The 14379-nt window shown below is 32.5% G+C and overlaps 1 protein-coding gene across 2 annotated transcripts in view; it reads right to left on the bottom strand.

Moving 5' to 3' along the window:
- Window positions 1–14379, bottom strand: part of TDRD3 (tudor domain containing 3) — a 204160-nt gene that overhangs the window by 132901 nt on the left and 56880 nt on the right. The window contains exons 2-3 of one of the 2 annotated variants that reach the window (XM_043477357.1): window positions 11685–11769; window positions 7173–7238 (exon numbers count right to left, since the gene is read on the bottom strand). The exons of the other annotated variant lie outside the window; for it this stretch is intronic. Coding sequence (XP_043333292.1) covers window positions 7173–7238; window positions 11685–11769 — 151 coding nt within the window. The remainder of the gene's footprint in view (window positions 1–7172; window positions 7239–11684; window positions 11770–14379) is intronic. 2 annotated transcript variants of the gene reach the window in all.

A 14379-nucleotide genomic window follows, 5' to 3' on the forward strand; every position in this document is an offset into this window, starting at 1 on the left:
TCACCACAGTTCCTGCTTTTCTGTCCAACTAACCCATATCCTTGCAGCTATACCTGACTAGTAGAGCTGAGGTCCACGTCCACAGCATAGGTGCAAAGGATGCTGGGGAAAAGCAACTGGCATTTTCTTCTACACCAAGAAGACTCTGAAAATGGGAAACTCCCCCAAACAAAGGAAGAGATTCAGGTTCTAGGAATCATAAATGTTATCTATATTTATCTTGCATGTATTTTTATCAGCCAAGAAGATTTTGTCAAATGTTATTTTCTATAGTTTGTATCCAAAAAAAAAATCTTATTTTTGGTAGCTTTATTATTGAAATAGAAATAATGGGTGTATGAATGTGTATACATATATAATCTTTAAACACACACCAAATATACCTTCCCATTGTAAGATATTAAATATAACCTCAATTAGGAATCTGCCTATTATTCTCTTACTGAGAATTACAAGCCTAAAAACTAACAATCTAGCAAGAAAAGCAACCTCTCTACCTCATCACACTAAGCTCGTCAAGCTGAGATGGCCATCCCTTCCTTATACATGAACGGCATTTGTTCCACCATACTGGTAATTGTTGGCTTCTTGATTTCTTATTAGGAGGCAGGGATTGCCCTGTTGATCTCAAAGCCTCTGCACTTAGCATAAATATACATTCAAAAGCTGCTTGATAAATAAATTTCCTGGTTTTTTTTTTTTTAACTATAGTTTTTTACTCTAATTTATTTAGCACTTAGCAGATACACCAGAAAATGTGGCAGTATTTTTACATAAGTTAATTTACCTGCAGAACTGAAAAGTATATTAGGATCATTTGCATGTCTTAAATGAGAAAATTGAAAGCCAAGTATTTTAACAGAGGTTACTCAGCCAGAAGAGGCAGAATTAGAATTCAAACTAAGATATGCTTAACACCAAAGTCTGTCTTCTTTCTATACACATTCTAAAACTATGATAAAATGTATTACATACTAAAAACATGTAGGTAAAAAGGGCAATGGGAATATTAATTCTTAAAATTTCACTCTGTTCAAAAGAGGCCAAGAAAATTAGAAGAGAATGGCATTCAAGTGGGAATTTGATGACTAAACAGCAGTTTGCAAGGCATTTGAGAGAACATCCCACTTACATAGAAATTATTAAAGTCCTATAGTAACAAAAAACTATGATTTTAGACAGCTGTGATTCCCTCATCTCTAAAGTAAAACAGAAGTTGATAATAATTTCTACTTTTCAGTGCTGTTCTGAAAATTACAGATAAATTATTTAACATGGGACCTGTCATAAAATAGATTCTCAATAAAGAGAAAGAGGAGAAGACGTGTTTACCAAAAACCAGGGTTCTCCAAAGTAAGTTAGGGGCTTGTACCAAAAAAGGTCAAGAAGAAAACAGGTTAAAAGCAAAAGGAATTGAAAGAAATAGCTTTGGAAAGGTAGTCCTTAATACTGATTTCAAATTTTTCAAGGGATATTCATACACATCAAGAGTTTAAACAAATAAATAATAATAAAAGAAAAACTTTCTGAATCATAAATATGCTATATACTAGATCTAAAAGTTTCTACCCCTTAGAAATTTTAAAAACAAGGCATTTTAAATGCCTAGTAACTGACAAAAAGGCAACATAATCTTGAATAGGTTTTTCCCTTGAGATTGCCTGAAAAAGCATTAATTTATACATCAAAGTAACAGCACAACACAGAATTTGCTCTTATTCAATCAAAGTAATTGCAGCCAATCAATTACAAGAAAAACACTGTGGGACTCCAGTCAAAAGTAACACTCTTCCCAATGTGTCATTTTCCCATTTCCATCCTTCGCCTCTACAGCTGTTTGTTCTCTGAGAGAATTAAAAAAAAGTGAACAGTTTGTTTTTCAATTATCAGAGTATCGGTCTAATATATATTCTATACATATACCTTTGTGCATTGTTTTTAAACTCCACAGAAGTCCTGCTAATAATTACCAACAAGCACTTGTAAATAAAGCGTGGTAAAATCAGTTTCAGTAATCATTTTTTCTCAAATTAAAAATGCATGTTTAATTTTAATAACTCACTAAAAGAAACACTGGTAAATCATATTATTTAGCACATAATAGATTAACATATGAAACATGATGCAATTTATTTAAATGAAAACTTAAAAACATTTTTCAATTATTTTTCTTTATAAAAACATCAAAGTTCTATACTGACAGTGAGAGGGCGTTCAGTTTGAATTTTAAACCAGTGAAGCCATCTTGTGGTTGATGTTGGTGTTGCTGAGGCTTCAAGAAGGTCACTTTTACCCCCAAAATTAGGTCTTTAAAAATGCACATAGAAACTGTCAGTCCTAGAACCTAGATGAAAAAAAACCCCACAGATCTGAAAAGTCTTTCCTGTTAGGGTTCCACAATAAAGCATAAAAGTCCTCACATACCTGAACTGGTGATAAAGCATTTTTACATTAACCTATATTTTAAAATTAACTTCTACACCTTGGTTCAAAGGCAAAGCTATGAAAATAACTACAAGCAAAATATTAAACTTGGAAAAGAATACAAAAAATATTAAACAGTTTTATAGGAAGTGTATGCTTTACTTCCTTTCTGTCATGACTTTTTTCCATGATTTTTAGCTCAGAAGCTAAATATTCTAGGGCCCTGTCATATCTAGAAAGCCTCTCCTGAAAAATTCAAAAATTGCAGTATATGGCGTCCCTGGCACATATTGCTCCATGCTAAAAAAATTTTATGGCCTAAAAATTAAACACAAACTGCCTACAGGAAAATCTAGCGTAGACTTAGAAGCCTGGAGAAAAGTTTCATCTTCTCACTCTCACCACTTTCTAAATTTATCTGAAACCCCTGCATCAAGGTTATAAGCAACCTTACTGAGAAAACATGTGAACTGCAAAATACTATTAAGAAGTGAATGGGAGGGAAGACAAAAGAATGTGCACAAAACTATTACATTAATTAAAAACAAAGTTAACTTGCAATTTTTGCCATCTTACTTCCTCCCCAAATAATCAGTAATAACTAACAGAATTAAAACTTCAGTTTCAAACTCTAGGTAACAATGCCCTTCTGAAGGTCCCAGTTTAAGTGCAAAAAAAGATGTCGATTCATTGTTCCAGGATTAACTTTCTCCTTACTATAGTCCTGCCATCTCTCTTATCAAACCATAGCCTTCTCCATGCCTCCTTTCCAAATGCTGAAAATGCCATATCTAAGTCTTATTAATTATGATAATAACAATACACAGCATCATCATAAGCATTTACTTTTGACTTCTCAGGAGAGGAAGATTGAAGACTCTTCTCTACATTCCTTTAATTTACCTCTAAAAAGCATTACTGTTCCTCTGTCTTGGGGAATCTCTAGTACACTGTATGGAGCCCTGGACCTAATAAATACACTTCCAAGAGGGCTGGAAGACACAGGACTATAGCCCTTTAAAAGGGCCCACAACTGACTAATGGAAGTAGCTCGTAAAAAGATAGCCTTCTCTCTTCTTTTGCTCATTAAGTGTTAGCTTCTTAAAGCTGGGGCAAATGCTCTCCAATTCTTTTTCCTTTGGCTTCCTCACTCTTATAAGTAGTAATATCACAGGCAGGCATGAAACTTAGTGGAAATAGTCAGAGAAGGACTTTGGCCTACTTTGATTCCATTGTACTAAGATCAACTTAGCTCAAGCAATGAAGTTCTGCATTAGGGATTGGGGCCAACACACAGTCAATAATGAAGCATCCACTCACCTCACCTCATTTACTGGATTCCCTTTTTCCCTGACAGCTCAGTTGTCCGCCTGCAATGCAGGAGACCCCAGTTTGATTCCTGGGTTGGGAAGATCCCCTGGAGAAGGGAAAGGCTACCCACTCCAGTATTCTGGCCTGGAGAATTCTATGGACTGTATAGTCCATGGGGGTCACAAAGAGCTGGACACAACTGAGCGACTTTCACTTTCACTTGGAGATCTCTCAGTAACAAGATACCCAAGTCACGTAATAAATATTCATGCATTCTTAGATGTCCAGGACAAAAACACCATCCTAAATGTCTCATAATGCTCAATATTCGTCATACACATTGCACTACATTTACAATGTAGTCACACAGGTTTTCATTTAATACTTCAATGTCATAAGGGAGATAACATTTGAATGATAAGAAAATTAAAATCTGGCAAGATTAAATAACTTGCCAGAAGTCACAAAAATATAATAAGTGGAAGAATAAGGATTTAAGTCCAGCTGAAAAATTCTAAAATCTGTATCTGTTCAGTATGTTACCAGAATTTTTTTATTCCCCCTCTCCACATTGTATCTGAAGCTCATCAAAACTCTCTCTGCTTCCTGAGATAGCTAATCTATCTCACACTTTAAATTTTCATATTAGTATTTGCAAAATTAGTTTCCAGCATATTCTATTTGGAAGATCACTAGGTAATTCAGTTCTTTCATTCATTTTTTTATTATTATTAAAAGAAAATTAGAAAATATTATTATTTAATACCAAAATCTGACATGCTCAAGGAACAGGCAAATTACTTATTCAAATACTCTGCTTATCTTATACACAGATTAAAATTTATTTTAAAATTTTTATTTAAAATTTATTTTAAACAACAGTTATACATAATTTAGTGTCTAGAGCCATGTCTTAATGATTCTGTCACCAATAACATGCTAAAGCGCTGGGTAATAAAGCATTCTGATAAAGGCACAAATAAAGTAACTTTTACTGTATTAGTCTTACTTTACAGAGAAAGAGCACAAGTAATTCATGTCGAAAATATATATTACTTAAACATTTATTATTGTCTAAAAGCAGTTCAGTTCAGTTGCTCAGTTGTGTCCGACTCTGTGACCCCATGGACTGCAGCACGCCAGGCTTCCCTGTCCATCACCAACTCCCGGAGCTTGCTCAAACTCATGTCCATTCAGTCGGTGATGCCATCCAACCAACTCATCCTCTGCTGTCCCCTTCTCTTCCTGCCTTCAATCCTTCCCAGCATCAGGGTCTTTTCTAATGAGCCAGTTCTTCACATCAGGTGGTCAAAGCATTGGAGTTACATTTTTATATATGAAATTTTAACCAAAGACAAATGAGTAACTCCAGTGGGTTGGCTTCTAAAATTTCTATTAAAATTAATTTTCAAAACATCTTCACTAATACTGTGAAGAGAATTATATTTGGTATCAGAAGCAGGTAATGAAAGGGAAAATATAATCAAATCTGAGGAGCAGAGGTTTGTTTCATGTGAAAAGGGCTCACTCAATTTCTGTTTCATGTGAAAAAGGCTTATTTTATATCTTCTCATTTTATGTACAAACTAAAGCCACATGAGCATTAAGAATAATTCAAAGGATAAAATTTGGTATAGAAAATTCTAGATTCAAATATTATAAGTTATATCGTATTGTTGTTAGCTATATTCAAAGGAAATTCTAAAGAGACTACTTATAAAATTTTCTGAAGCAAAAATACTCTGAGAAGTTGGAGAAAGCAGAGAAAACTCTCATCAGTACCTTTCCCTGTGAGCTTTTAACAGTGGTAGGTTCTGAGAATCCTTAAAGACATAAAAAGAAAAAATGGAAAATCAATAATCCAGAATGCCAGTTTTCTTAAATAAACTAGTATAAGGATATGCAGGCACTGCTTTGATACTAGTTACTTTTTCTGTGAGGAATTGTTGCATTCATCAGACCTGTCCAAGACTGCTGCCTAATTTAGAGTTCTACACCCTAGAGGTTTTCTAAGTATGTTTCCCAGATTAGCTGAATCAGCATCCCACAGAAACCTGTTCAAAGTACAAATTCTCAGGCTCTTTCCCAGTTCAATGGAGTCAGAAACATGGGAGTGGGCGAGGTGGGAGGCTGGCACTCTATGCTGTAGCCAGGCCTCAGGTTGATTCAGATGCACACTCAAGTCAGAACTACTACCACAACCAGAAAACGAAATGTAAGGAACTGGAGAGGACTCTGAGGAGAGCAATGAAGATGAATAGAATGCCGGAGACACAATACACAGAGGAATCAAGATAGATGGTTTTAGCAAAAAGAAACTTGTAGCAGTGACATTTACAAGACTTCAAGTATATGAGCAATTATTCACAAGGGAAGGTAACCAGATGCTCTCCATCTCCCTGAGGGAAGATAAAGAGGATATTACAGACTGAAGTTGCACCATAAGAAATTTAGATTAAAACACAATTAAATTTGCTGACACAGAGTATTGTTAAACATTAAAATGAATTGCTGAGGAGTCTGTAGAACTCTCTTCTCTGAGTATCTGCTTCAAAAGCTAGGGCAGATTATAAACTCTTGTTCTCTTTCCAGCTAAATGATTACTACCTATTGCATATGAGGACCAACATTTAGAAAATGTGAAAAATGTTATAACATTATAGATCTTTTGAAATTATCTAAAATTTAAAATATCTAAGGTATAGCAACTATCTTAAATACATGAGTATTAAAATGATAAGAATACTTACTCAAACTCAAAACATTACACATTCAAAGTATTTCAAATTATAAAGATGTTCATTAATAATTCAAAAAGTGAGCAACAGCATATATAAAATTTTTGATTGACATAGTTTGCATTATTTTCAAATAAAAAGAAGAAATTGAATATAAATGAATAAGAAGTAAAAGACTGACTAGTTGGTGTCTAAAATCCAAAAACTGTATCCTTGTATTTCAAAAAATCACTGAAAAAATTCATAACATAAATACACATGTTATGCAAAATGACAGCAGTAACCAAATACACAGCTTTGCCAAACTGTTGCTAACATTCTCTCACAATCTTATACTCCTATATCAATAAGTTCATTAAATAAACATGGTAACAGATACTAAAATAAAAAGATACAAAAAGGTCCTCTTTGAGTTCCAATAATATCTGATAAGTCTAACATGTAAATAAGTGTGTCACAGTTATAATTCCTAAAACAAAAGTATTTTTTAAATGTTGAAAAGTCACCAAAAGTTTAAAAGTTTGTTTTAACAATTTTCCATGTGTATAGGAAGTCACTAAAATGAAAACTTTGTGACTTGTTCCCTCCAAAATATTTTGAAGTTGCAGTCTTCCTTGACAAAAAATAATTCTAGTAATTTAGTATATGTTCATATTTATTGTACTTAACAAAATTTAGGAAGTTAACATTTTTCTTTACCTTTTCTACCTTTCCACCATTGATGTCACTGGGGAGGAATTTCTTGCCAATTGTTCTCAAGTCTGTCTAAAATAAAAATATTATTATTAAAATAAAATTAGAGAAAAATGACTCTAAATCTAATCTCACTCACAAACAAAAGATAAAATTAGTTAAGGTCTGAGTAACTGAATTTAACTATATGTTAAATATAGTTTGTATTTCAACTGATTATGAGATCTATATATGTAAAAATCAACCATGTTCAGTCCCATATATATACTGTTTAAAGTATACCAGTAAACTGAACAGTAATATATAAGGCCTTACTTACATCTGGTCATAGTTCTCTGGGTACCCTTTTATTAAAATCTAAAATTTGATTTTATGTAAACTATAAGAAATTCATGTCACAATCCAAAACCAAATGACTACTTTGAACAAATAAATAGCATATTTTCGACAACTAAATTCTATATAACTTTGATATGCAGAGACATGAAAGTACATTACTCTATAGGCTGTGATACTCCTAAAATAAAGCTACATAACATACAAATATCCCAGAGAATACTCTTTACTACAAAAGCAAGAAGTCACAATAAGACTGTACTGTAGTAAAAATATTTCATTTGCTTATTGAACAAATTTCAGAAATAGAAGCTGATGAACAAATGACTTACTACACAAAAATCCAGATGTACATATTACTCAGCAAAGCAAAGCAAAACATAAAAAGGACTAAGATAAACAAAGCTGTAGCATTTCTGATGCAAAAACAAAACTTCAACTACACACACAGTCTACATAAAATTTTTAAGGATTCTGTCTTCTTTAAGAAGTGAAAACTAAAGGAATGGTAAGAAATTTATTCAGAAGAAAACTAAATACTACTCATGAAAAAGGCCTAATTATTTAAGCTAAGAAATTATCTTGATGCTTGAGACAGTGAGGTTAGTTTAATAACTAAATTTGTACTTTTTAAAAATTCCTTAAATAATAGTAAACAGAGCTCTTCATTGCCTCAAGAGCAGGAGAAAAGAGAATCAGAATGCATTTAATCACAAAAATTATAAGGGAGAAATTTATGTTAGACTTAAGGCAAAAATGTTATCAATAGATGATTACAATTACTGTATTATTTATAAAAGGATAACACATAGAGAAACAAGATAGTCTTCTTTGAACACCTACAATAATACAATTTCACTTGAAATATCCATATATAGTCAGTTAAAGAAACAAGCATACATGTTATACAACCCTCATAGATCCTTTCCAGTCTTTTTACTACCATGACTTTTAATTTATTTCTCAATGTAATGCAAGGATCATTCCTAAAGTACAATTCACTGAATGGAACTGCCAGGCAAACTAAGTCCCATATCCAAATACTTGTGTAACAATGTTCCAGATTTATCCTTTGTATAGTCTCCACCCAATAACAGACTGAAAGAATTATAAACCAAACCTCAAGTTGCACACATTTTTACTTTGAAAATACTAAACAATATATGGGGGGAAAATTCATATACTGGCATTTCATTGTTTTGAAGCTTAAATAATACATGTGAAGCACTAAACACAATGACTTACAAAGAATAAGCATTTAATGAATGTTAGCTACAATGTTTAGTAAGTATAAAACACGCATACTGTTATTATCTGAATACATGTAACAAGTGAATAATACAACTAACAGTTCATAAAAAGTCATTATTTTGAAAGTCACAGAAAAGCTGAAATATTTAAACACATATAAGAAAAAGAATATATACACGTTTTATGATACATCATGGTCCTTCATTTCCGGTTTTATCACTAATTATAAAATGTAAAATAAAATGAGGCATTTATATAAAGTACTGTAGAAATGAACCCTAGACTAAAATTCTAAACTTCAACTTACTGTATACTATAACTAACTAATATAACATGTCAGAAATTCTCTAAATCCCGGTAATTTATTCCTCTGTAAGATCAAAAATATATTAACAATTCTATCTTCCAAAATTGTTGTCATGCAGAAAGGAACAATGTATTCAAAGTTCATAGAACTTTTAAAGTATCATACACCCATATAAGGATGATTATTTCACTGTTTCTTTTAGCAAGATGAAAATGACCTACAAAATCTTTAAACATCCTAAAATCAAAGTGAATTCTATGATTCTGATGCCATTATATCAGGATCACTAGAAAAACTGGGTCCAAAAATACATTTATAGTGAGTAACTAATTATTCAGGAGAAATATTTAACCCATAAGATGCATGTGTGCACACACAAAACAACATTCCTGATATATTTCTTCAAATAAGTTCAGCAGAATATCTATTTGGCAAAGCATTTTATACTATACAGAATATTAAAGAAAAATTTTAAATACTCTTTAAAAATTTTTACTATTACACATTATTTAGTAATTTAAGACTAGACTATCAATTTTGCTCTGACTAATGCAGGAATTCAAAACTACATGCTGAATTTCTGTATTATTCTTAAAATCCTTACTCCTCATTTTACAGAGTAAAAATTAAGAAACCTCCCTCCTTTCAACATAAAAATCCTAAAAAGAGTTACATAGCAGCTCTAAGGCTGCTACCTTTAGAAGGGCCCACTTACAAAGTTGGCCCTAAGCTGGCATCTGGGAACTTGGTACCAGAACCATTCCCTAACTGAAAATGTGGTTCACTGCCTAAATTATTTGTATTAACAATGTGATTTATGGTAAACACCTGCTTGAGGGGAGAAGTCTAGAATTTTATTTCATTCTAGGCAAAGAGTACCTTTTTGAACTGCCCAATAAAAGCCTATTGGACTTTCCTGGGCAGGAAACACTCTACATACATACTATTTTGCTTTGTTCACTGCTAGATACAAGAACAAACTTAGTGTGTTCCCCACAAGAGGAAGAGAATGTAAGAAAGCTTGTGCATGGATTATTCTCCCAATATGTAATAAGTTATATATAAGAATTAATAATGCAAGTCTTTCTCAATTAGGGATTAACATCCTGCAATCACTCAAAAGCTAAAAAATTTCAACAGGAATACTGTATGTGCCTGATTTTACTTAAAGTTTACGAACTTGAAAATTAGACTACTTGTCTGGTATAGACTTCATCCTTCTAAAAGTATTTATTTAATTCTATTACATGGCATGATAGCTTTGGACTGGAGTATTTATATATTTTAAAGAAAATTATAAAGACAAGTTAATTCACTAAGATAATAATCATCATGTACCTCTTATGTATACCAGGTCAAATATCTTGTGTTGACTTATTTTATTTAGTTTCTTACCCAATTTGTAGATAGTTCAATGCTATTTACCTACATATATAAATATCAATAAGAAGAGAAGATTGTCACAAAGCCTTTTTCCTATTTAGGTCTTTTGCTTTTAGTGAACAAAGAAAGGAACTGGGATTCTTTGTAACATTTCTTGAAAATAAAATTCACTAATTTGGGTGCGAGTCAAGGAAAGATAAAATGTCTAGCAAATAATACCATTTGTAGTCATGGATAACACACATAATTTCTAAAAAACTTGTTTGTCTTACTGAACAAAATTGCAAACAGCTAAAAAAATGATAAATTTCAAAATATAAATTTTAAATTCATTTAATTATATAAATATAAATTTAAGTAATCAAAAAAGAAAAAGTTATATATTTATTTATATTTCATATGTTGTTATCAGTTGCCCTCCCTTTCTGTTTTATGCTAAACCTACTTTGCAGTGACATAATGGATTTGTCAGACAGTAATTCTCTTCTGAATTTCATTGATTATACATCATAGCATGTAAATTTCATTGTTTAATAGACTATGATTGTAAAGGTATAAGAAAAAAGTTCCCACTGGGGTAACCACAAGACTGAAAAGAGAATATTCATTTAGTCACATCTGTTCTTCAAACAATTTTTATAACTCTTCAAAAAAAATCTAAACGTCAATCTCAATTATAAAAAAGACAATGCTATACAGATGGGTAAAGGGAGAGAAGTAGGGGGAAAAAATGCATCAAAACATTAACAGTAATTATTGGGCTTTCTTATTTTATTTTTCTGTATTTTCTGAAGTAGTCATACTGCACAGTATATCCTACTTTTATCAACAGGAAAAGTTACTTCAAAATAAAAAATACAACTGTCAAGAAGCTGTAACCTAGCTGGTTTCTATGTAAATTAAATGTCAATTTGTTTCTATAAATATGATCAGTTTTTACTGCTATTATATAGCTACTATAAATGTAATGAAATTCTGTAATTGATCACAAGGTGAAAAAGTTTTAATTGCACTTTCCCCTTTTTCACTGATTCCATATAATAGACATTAAAGAAATATATATTTCTAATAATTGGCTTATATGAGATTACCAAATTCAACAAACATCGCTGCAACTTAAAATGCACAATAAAAATGAAAGATGTTCTCCACTTTATAAAATCCAGTTTATTCTATGAGATATTTTTCATAAATATAGCTTCCAGATTTTAAATGTTTATAAGTTAATAAGTAAAACCTACATTGAGAGCAATCAGGATGATGTCATTTACATTGACTTTGTCAGGAGAACTTGTGCAAGCTTCAATGCCTTCATCTGAAAGATACCTGTTAAAATAAAATAAATGGCTTAATATTTTCTAAAATCAAAGTTAACCAAAATTATTTTCTTAAGTCTACAAGTAGTTTTGTTCTCTACTATGAAATGTTTCTACTACAAATACCAGAGAGTCCTGGATACTCCCTGTTTACCATCTCTGATAGAACAGGATGGAGAATGCATATTTTTCCTCTTTTACATCTTTAAAGGGATATTGTGTTAATAAAAGTATCCATATGCTTTCTAAGAAAAGCTATTTAAACATCAATATGCTTCTTAAGGAATCAAAGAGCTCCTCTACGCTATTACACAAATACAATATCCAACTTAAATATTTAGTTACAGAGTAAACTCTTAAGAGATGTGCTATAAAAATAGAACTAAAAACAGCATAGTTTTAAATTTAATCCAACAAAACTTTACTCTCGGATATTTTCTCACATTATCTTTTCAACTCCCCTTTGTCTAACATAATGTTCCTAAGAATCTTTTAATAAACACTATTGATTCCAAGTGGCACAAAGTTAGGCAACTTTTTACCTTACATCTTTTACTTTTCCTGTCTCTTTTCAGTTTTTTATTCATTGTCTTATTGCCCTTTGTTCTTTTATTAAGTCCAAACCAACCATTCATCTGTAGCAATAATTAACTGAAGGGTGAAAATTTATTGAATCCAAAGGCTGGGTGGGAATCATCTCTACCAATTAATTCACCCACACCCAACACAACCATTTTGAAATTCTTTGATAACTCTACAATCCACGCATCATCTCCCCACAAAAGTCCACCTGTAAAGATGCCCATTAACATCTGGCACCTTCCGTAACCAGTATCAGATACCCTGGTGCTGGCGCTGCCACCAGATACCCTCCCACTGAAAAGACACAGGAGTGAGAGTCTGAGGGAGCTAGCTTTGGCTCTTGCAGAGTTGATGGTCAGCACTTCCACCATCAACTCCCAACCTTAGGCTGATTCTAAGACACCTTTACCTGAAGACAGTAATCAAAGAACACTTGCCTTTAAGAAATAAAGGATGAATTTCTCAAAAGTAAAAGAGCAAGCAAAAAGAAATATAAATAGGAGAGTACAAAAAGCAATAGAAAATTAAAGCTGATAAGCCTGTGAATAAGATCAAGGAGGTAAAAGAAAGGGAAGTATATAAAATTCAAAGCAAGAATGTGTTTTAAAAAATTAGATACTATTAAAAGCTTAAGGCAGTGCTAAACTACAATGATGGATGAAGGCCAGGAGTTAAGTGGGTTACAGAGAGAGGAAAAAAAGCACTAAGTATTTAGATGTGTCACTAAGAATAAGTGGTTAGGAAGCTGGGATAAACTGTACATGAGTGACTATGGGATACAAATGTTTGCTGGCAGCGTAGATGGCTGAAACACTGCTTTAATTCAGAATGAGTAAGTTCACTCCTGATTACCCTGATAATTTTTCACCATCCACAGCCACTGACTGTATCTGGCACTAACCATCTTACAAATTTAGTTCTACAAATATTAATTAACCCCTGATTTATATGAAAAGAACTATGCGTGTGAACCAGTAATAAGTAAGATGAAGAAAAATAAATATCCTCCTTTAAGGCATTTACAGTCTCATATAAAGCATAACATAACACATAAATAGCTACCATACAAGGCCAAAATAACTATAAACAAAATGTTATAGGAGCTCAAAGTGGCTGGGGAATAGAAAAGAATGCAGGGAAAGGGCACCTCCACGAAGTAAAAAGTATAAAACACATTCTGGGACATTCTCATTGGAAAAATGGGGAAGAGATGAGAGGTCACTATAGGTTGAGACCAATTTTAGGAAGCAAAAGTATATAGAGGGATATGGGTGCTATATTAAATGCTGACTGAGTAGTTAAAAAAACACAGCTTTCAAAATTCCTACAGTGGGGAAATAAAATACAATGACTAATAAAATACTTCATCTTCTAAAAAGGCAACTCTTTAGAATTAAAAGACTACAGGATGTCAGATAAACTGGAAATAATCTTAAAAAAATATTCAAAGTTTAACTCTTTAGCTTAAATTAAGAAAAGACACCTCTTTTCTCAAAGATGTTAATCTAAACTTTACCCTAAAATACCCTGATGTCTCAGATGGTAAAGAATCTGCCTGCAAAGTTGGAGACCCAGGTTTGCTCCTTGGGTCGGGAAGATCCCCTGGAGAAGGGCATTACAACCCACTCCAGTATTCATGCCTGGAGAACCCCATGGACAGAGTCAGACATGACTGAGTGACCAACACGTCTAACTTCTAAGTAAGGTAAAGTTAAAAATGCCTCTAGATTCTCAGTGTAGCAGTCTTCTCATTGTGTGAGCATGCTAAGTCTTATCTGACTCTTTGTGACCCCCATGGACTATATAGCCCACCAGGCTCCTCTGTCCATGGGATATTCCAGAGAATACTGGAGTAGTTTGCCATTTCCTCCTCCAGGGGAATCATACTGCTTTTATTTATCAACAAACAATGCTAATATCAGAAATATAACTTTGTTCTCATAAATAAAAGCCAACATCTATACATACCAATTTCATAATCAACTAGGCACTTTATCAACACACACAAAAAAGCACAACTAGGCAAATTAAATCAGTG

This window comes from Cervus canadensis, chromosome 9, assembly GCF_019320065.1.
Source record: "Cervus canadensis isolate Bull #8, Minnesota chromosome 9, ASM1932006v1, whole genome shotgun sequence".
NCBI classification, from domain to species: Eukaryota; Metazoa; Chordata; class Mammalia; order Artiodactyla; family Cervidae; genus Cervus; species Cervus canadensis.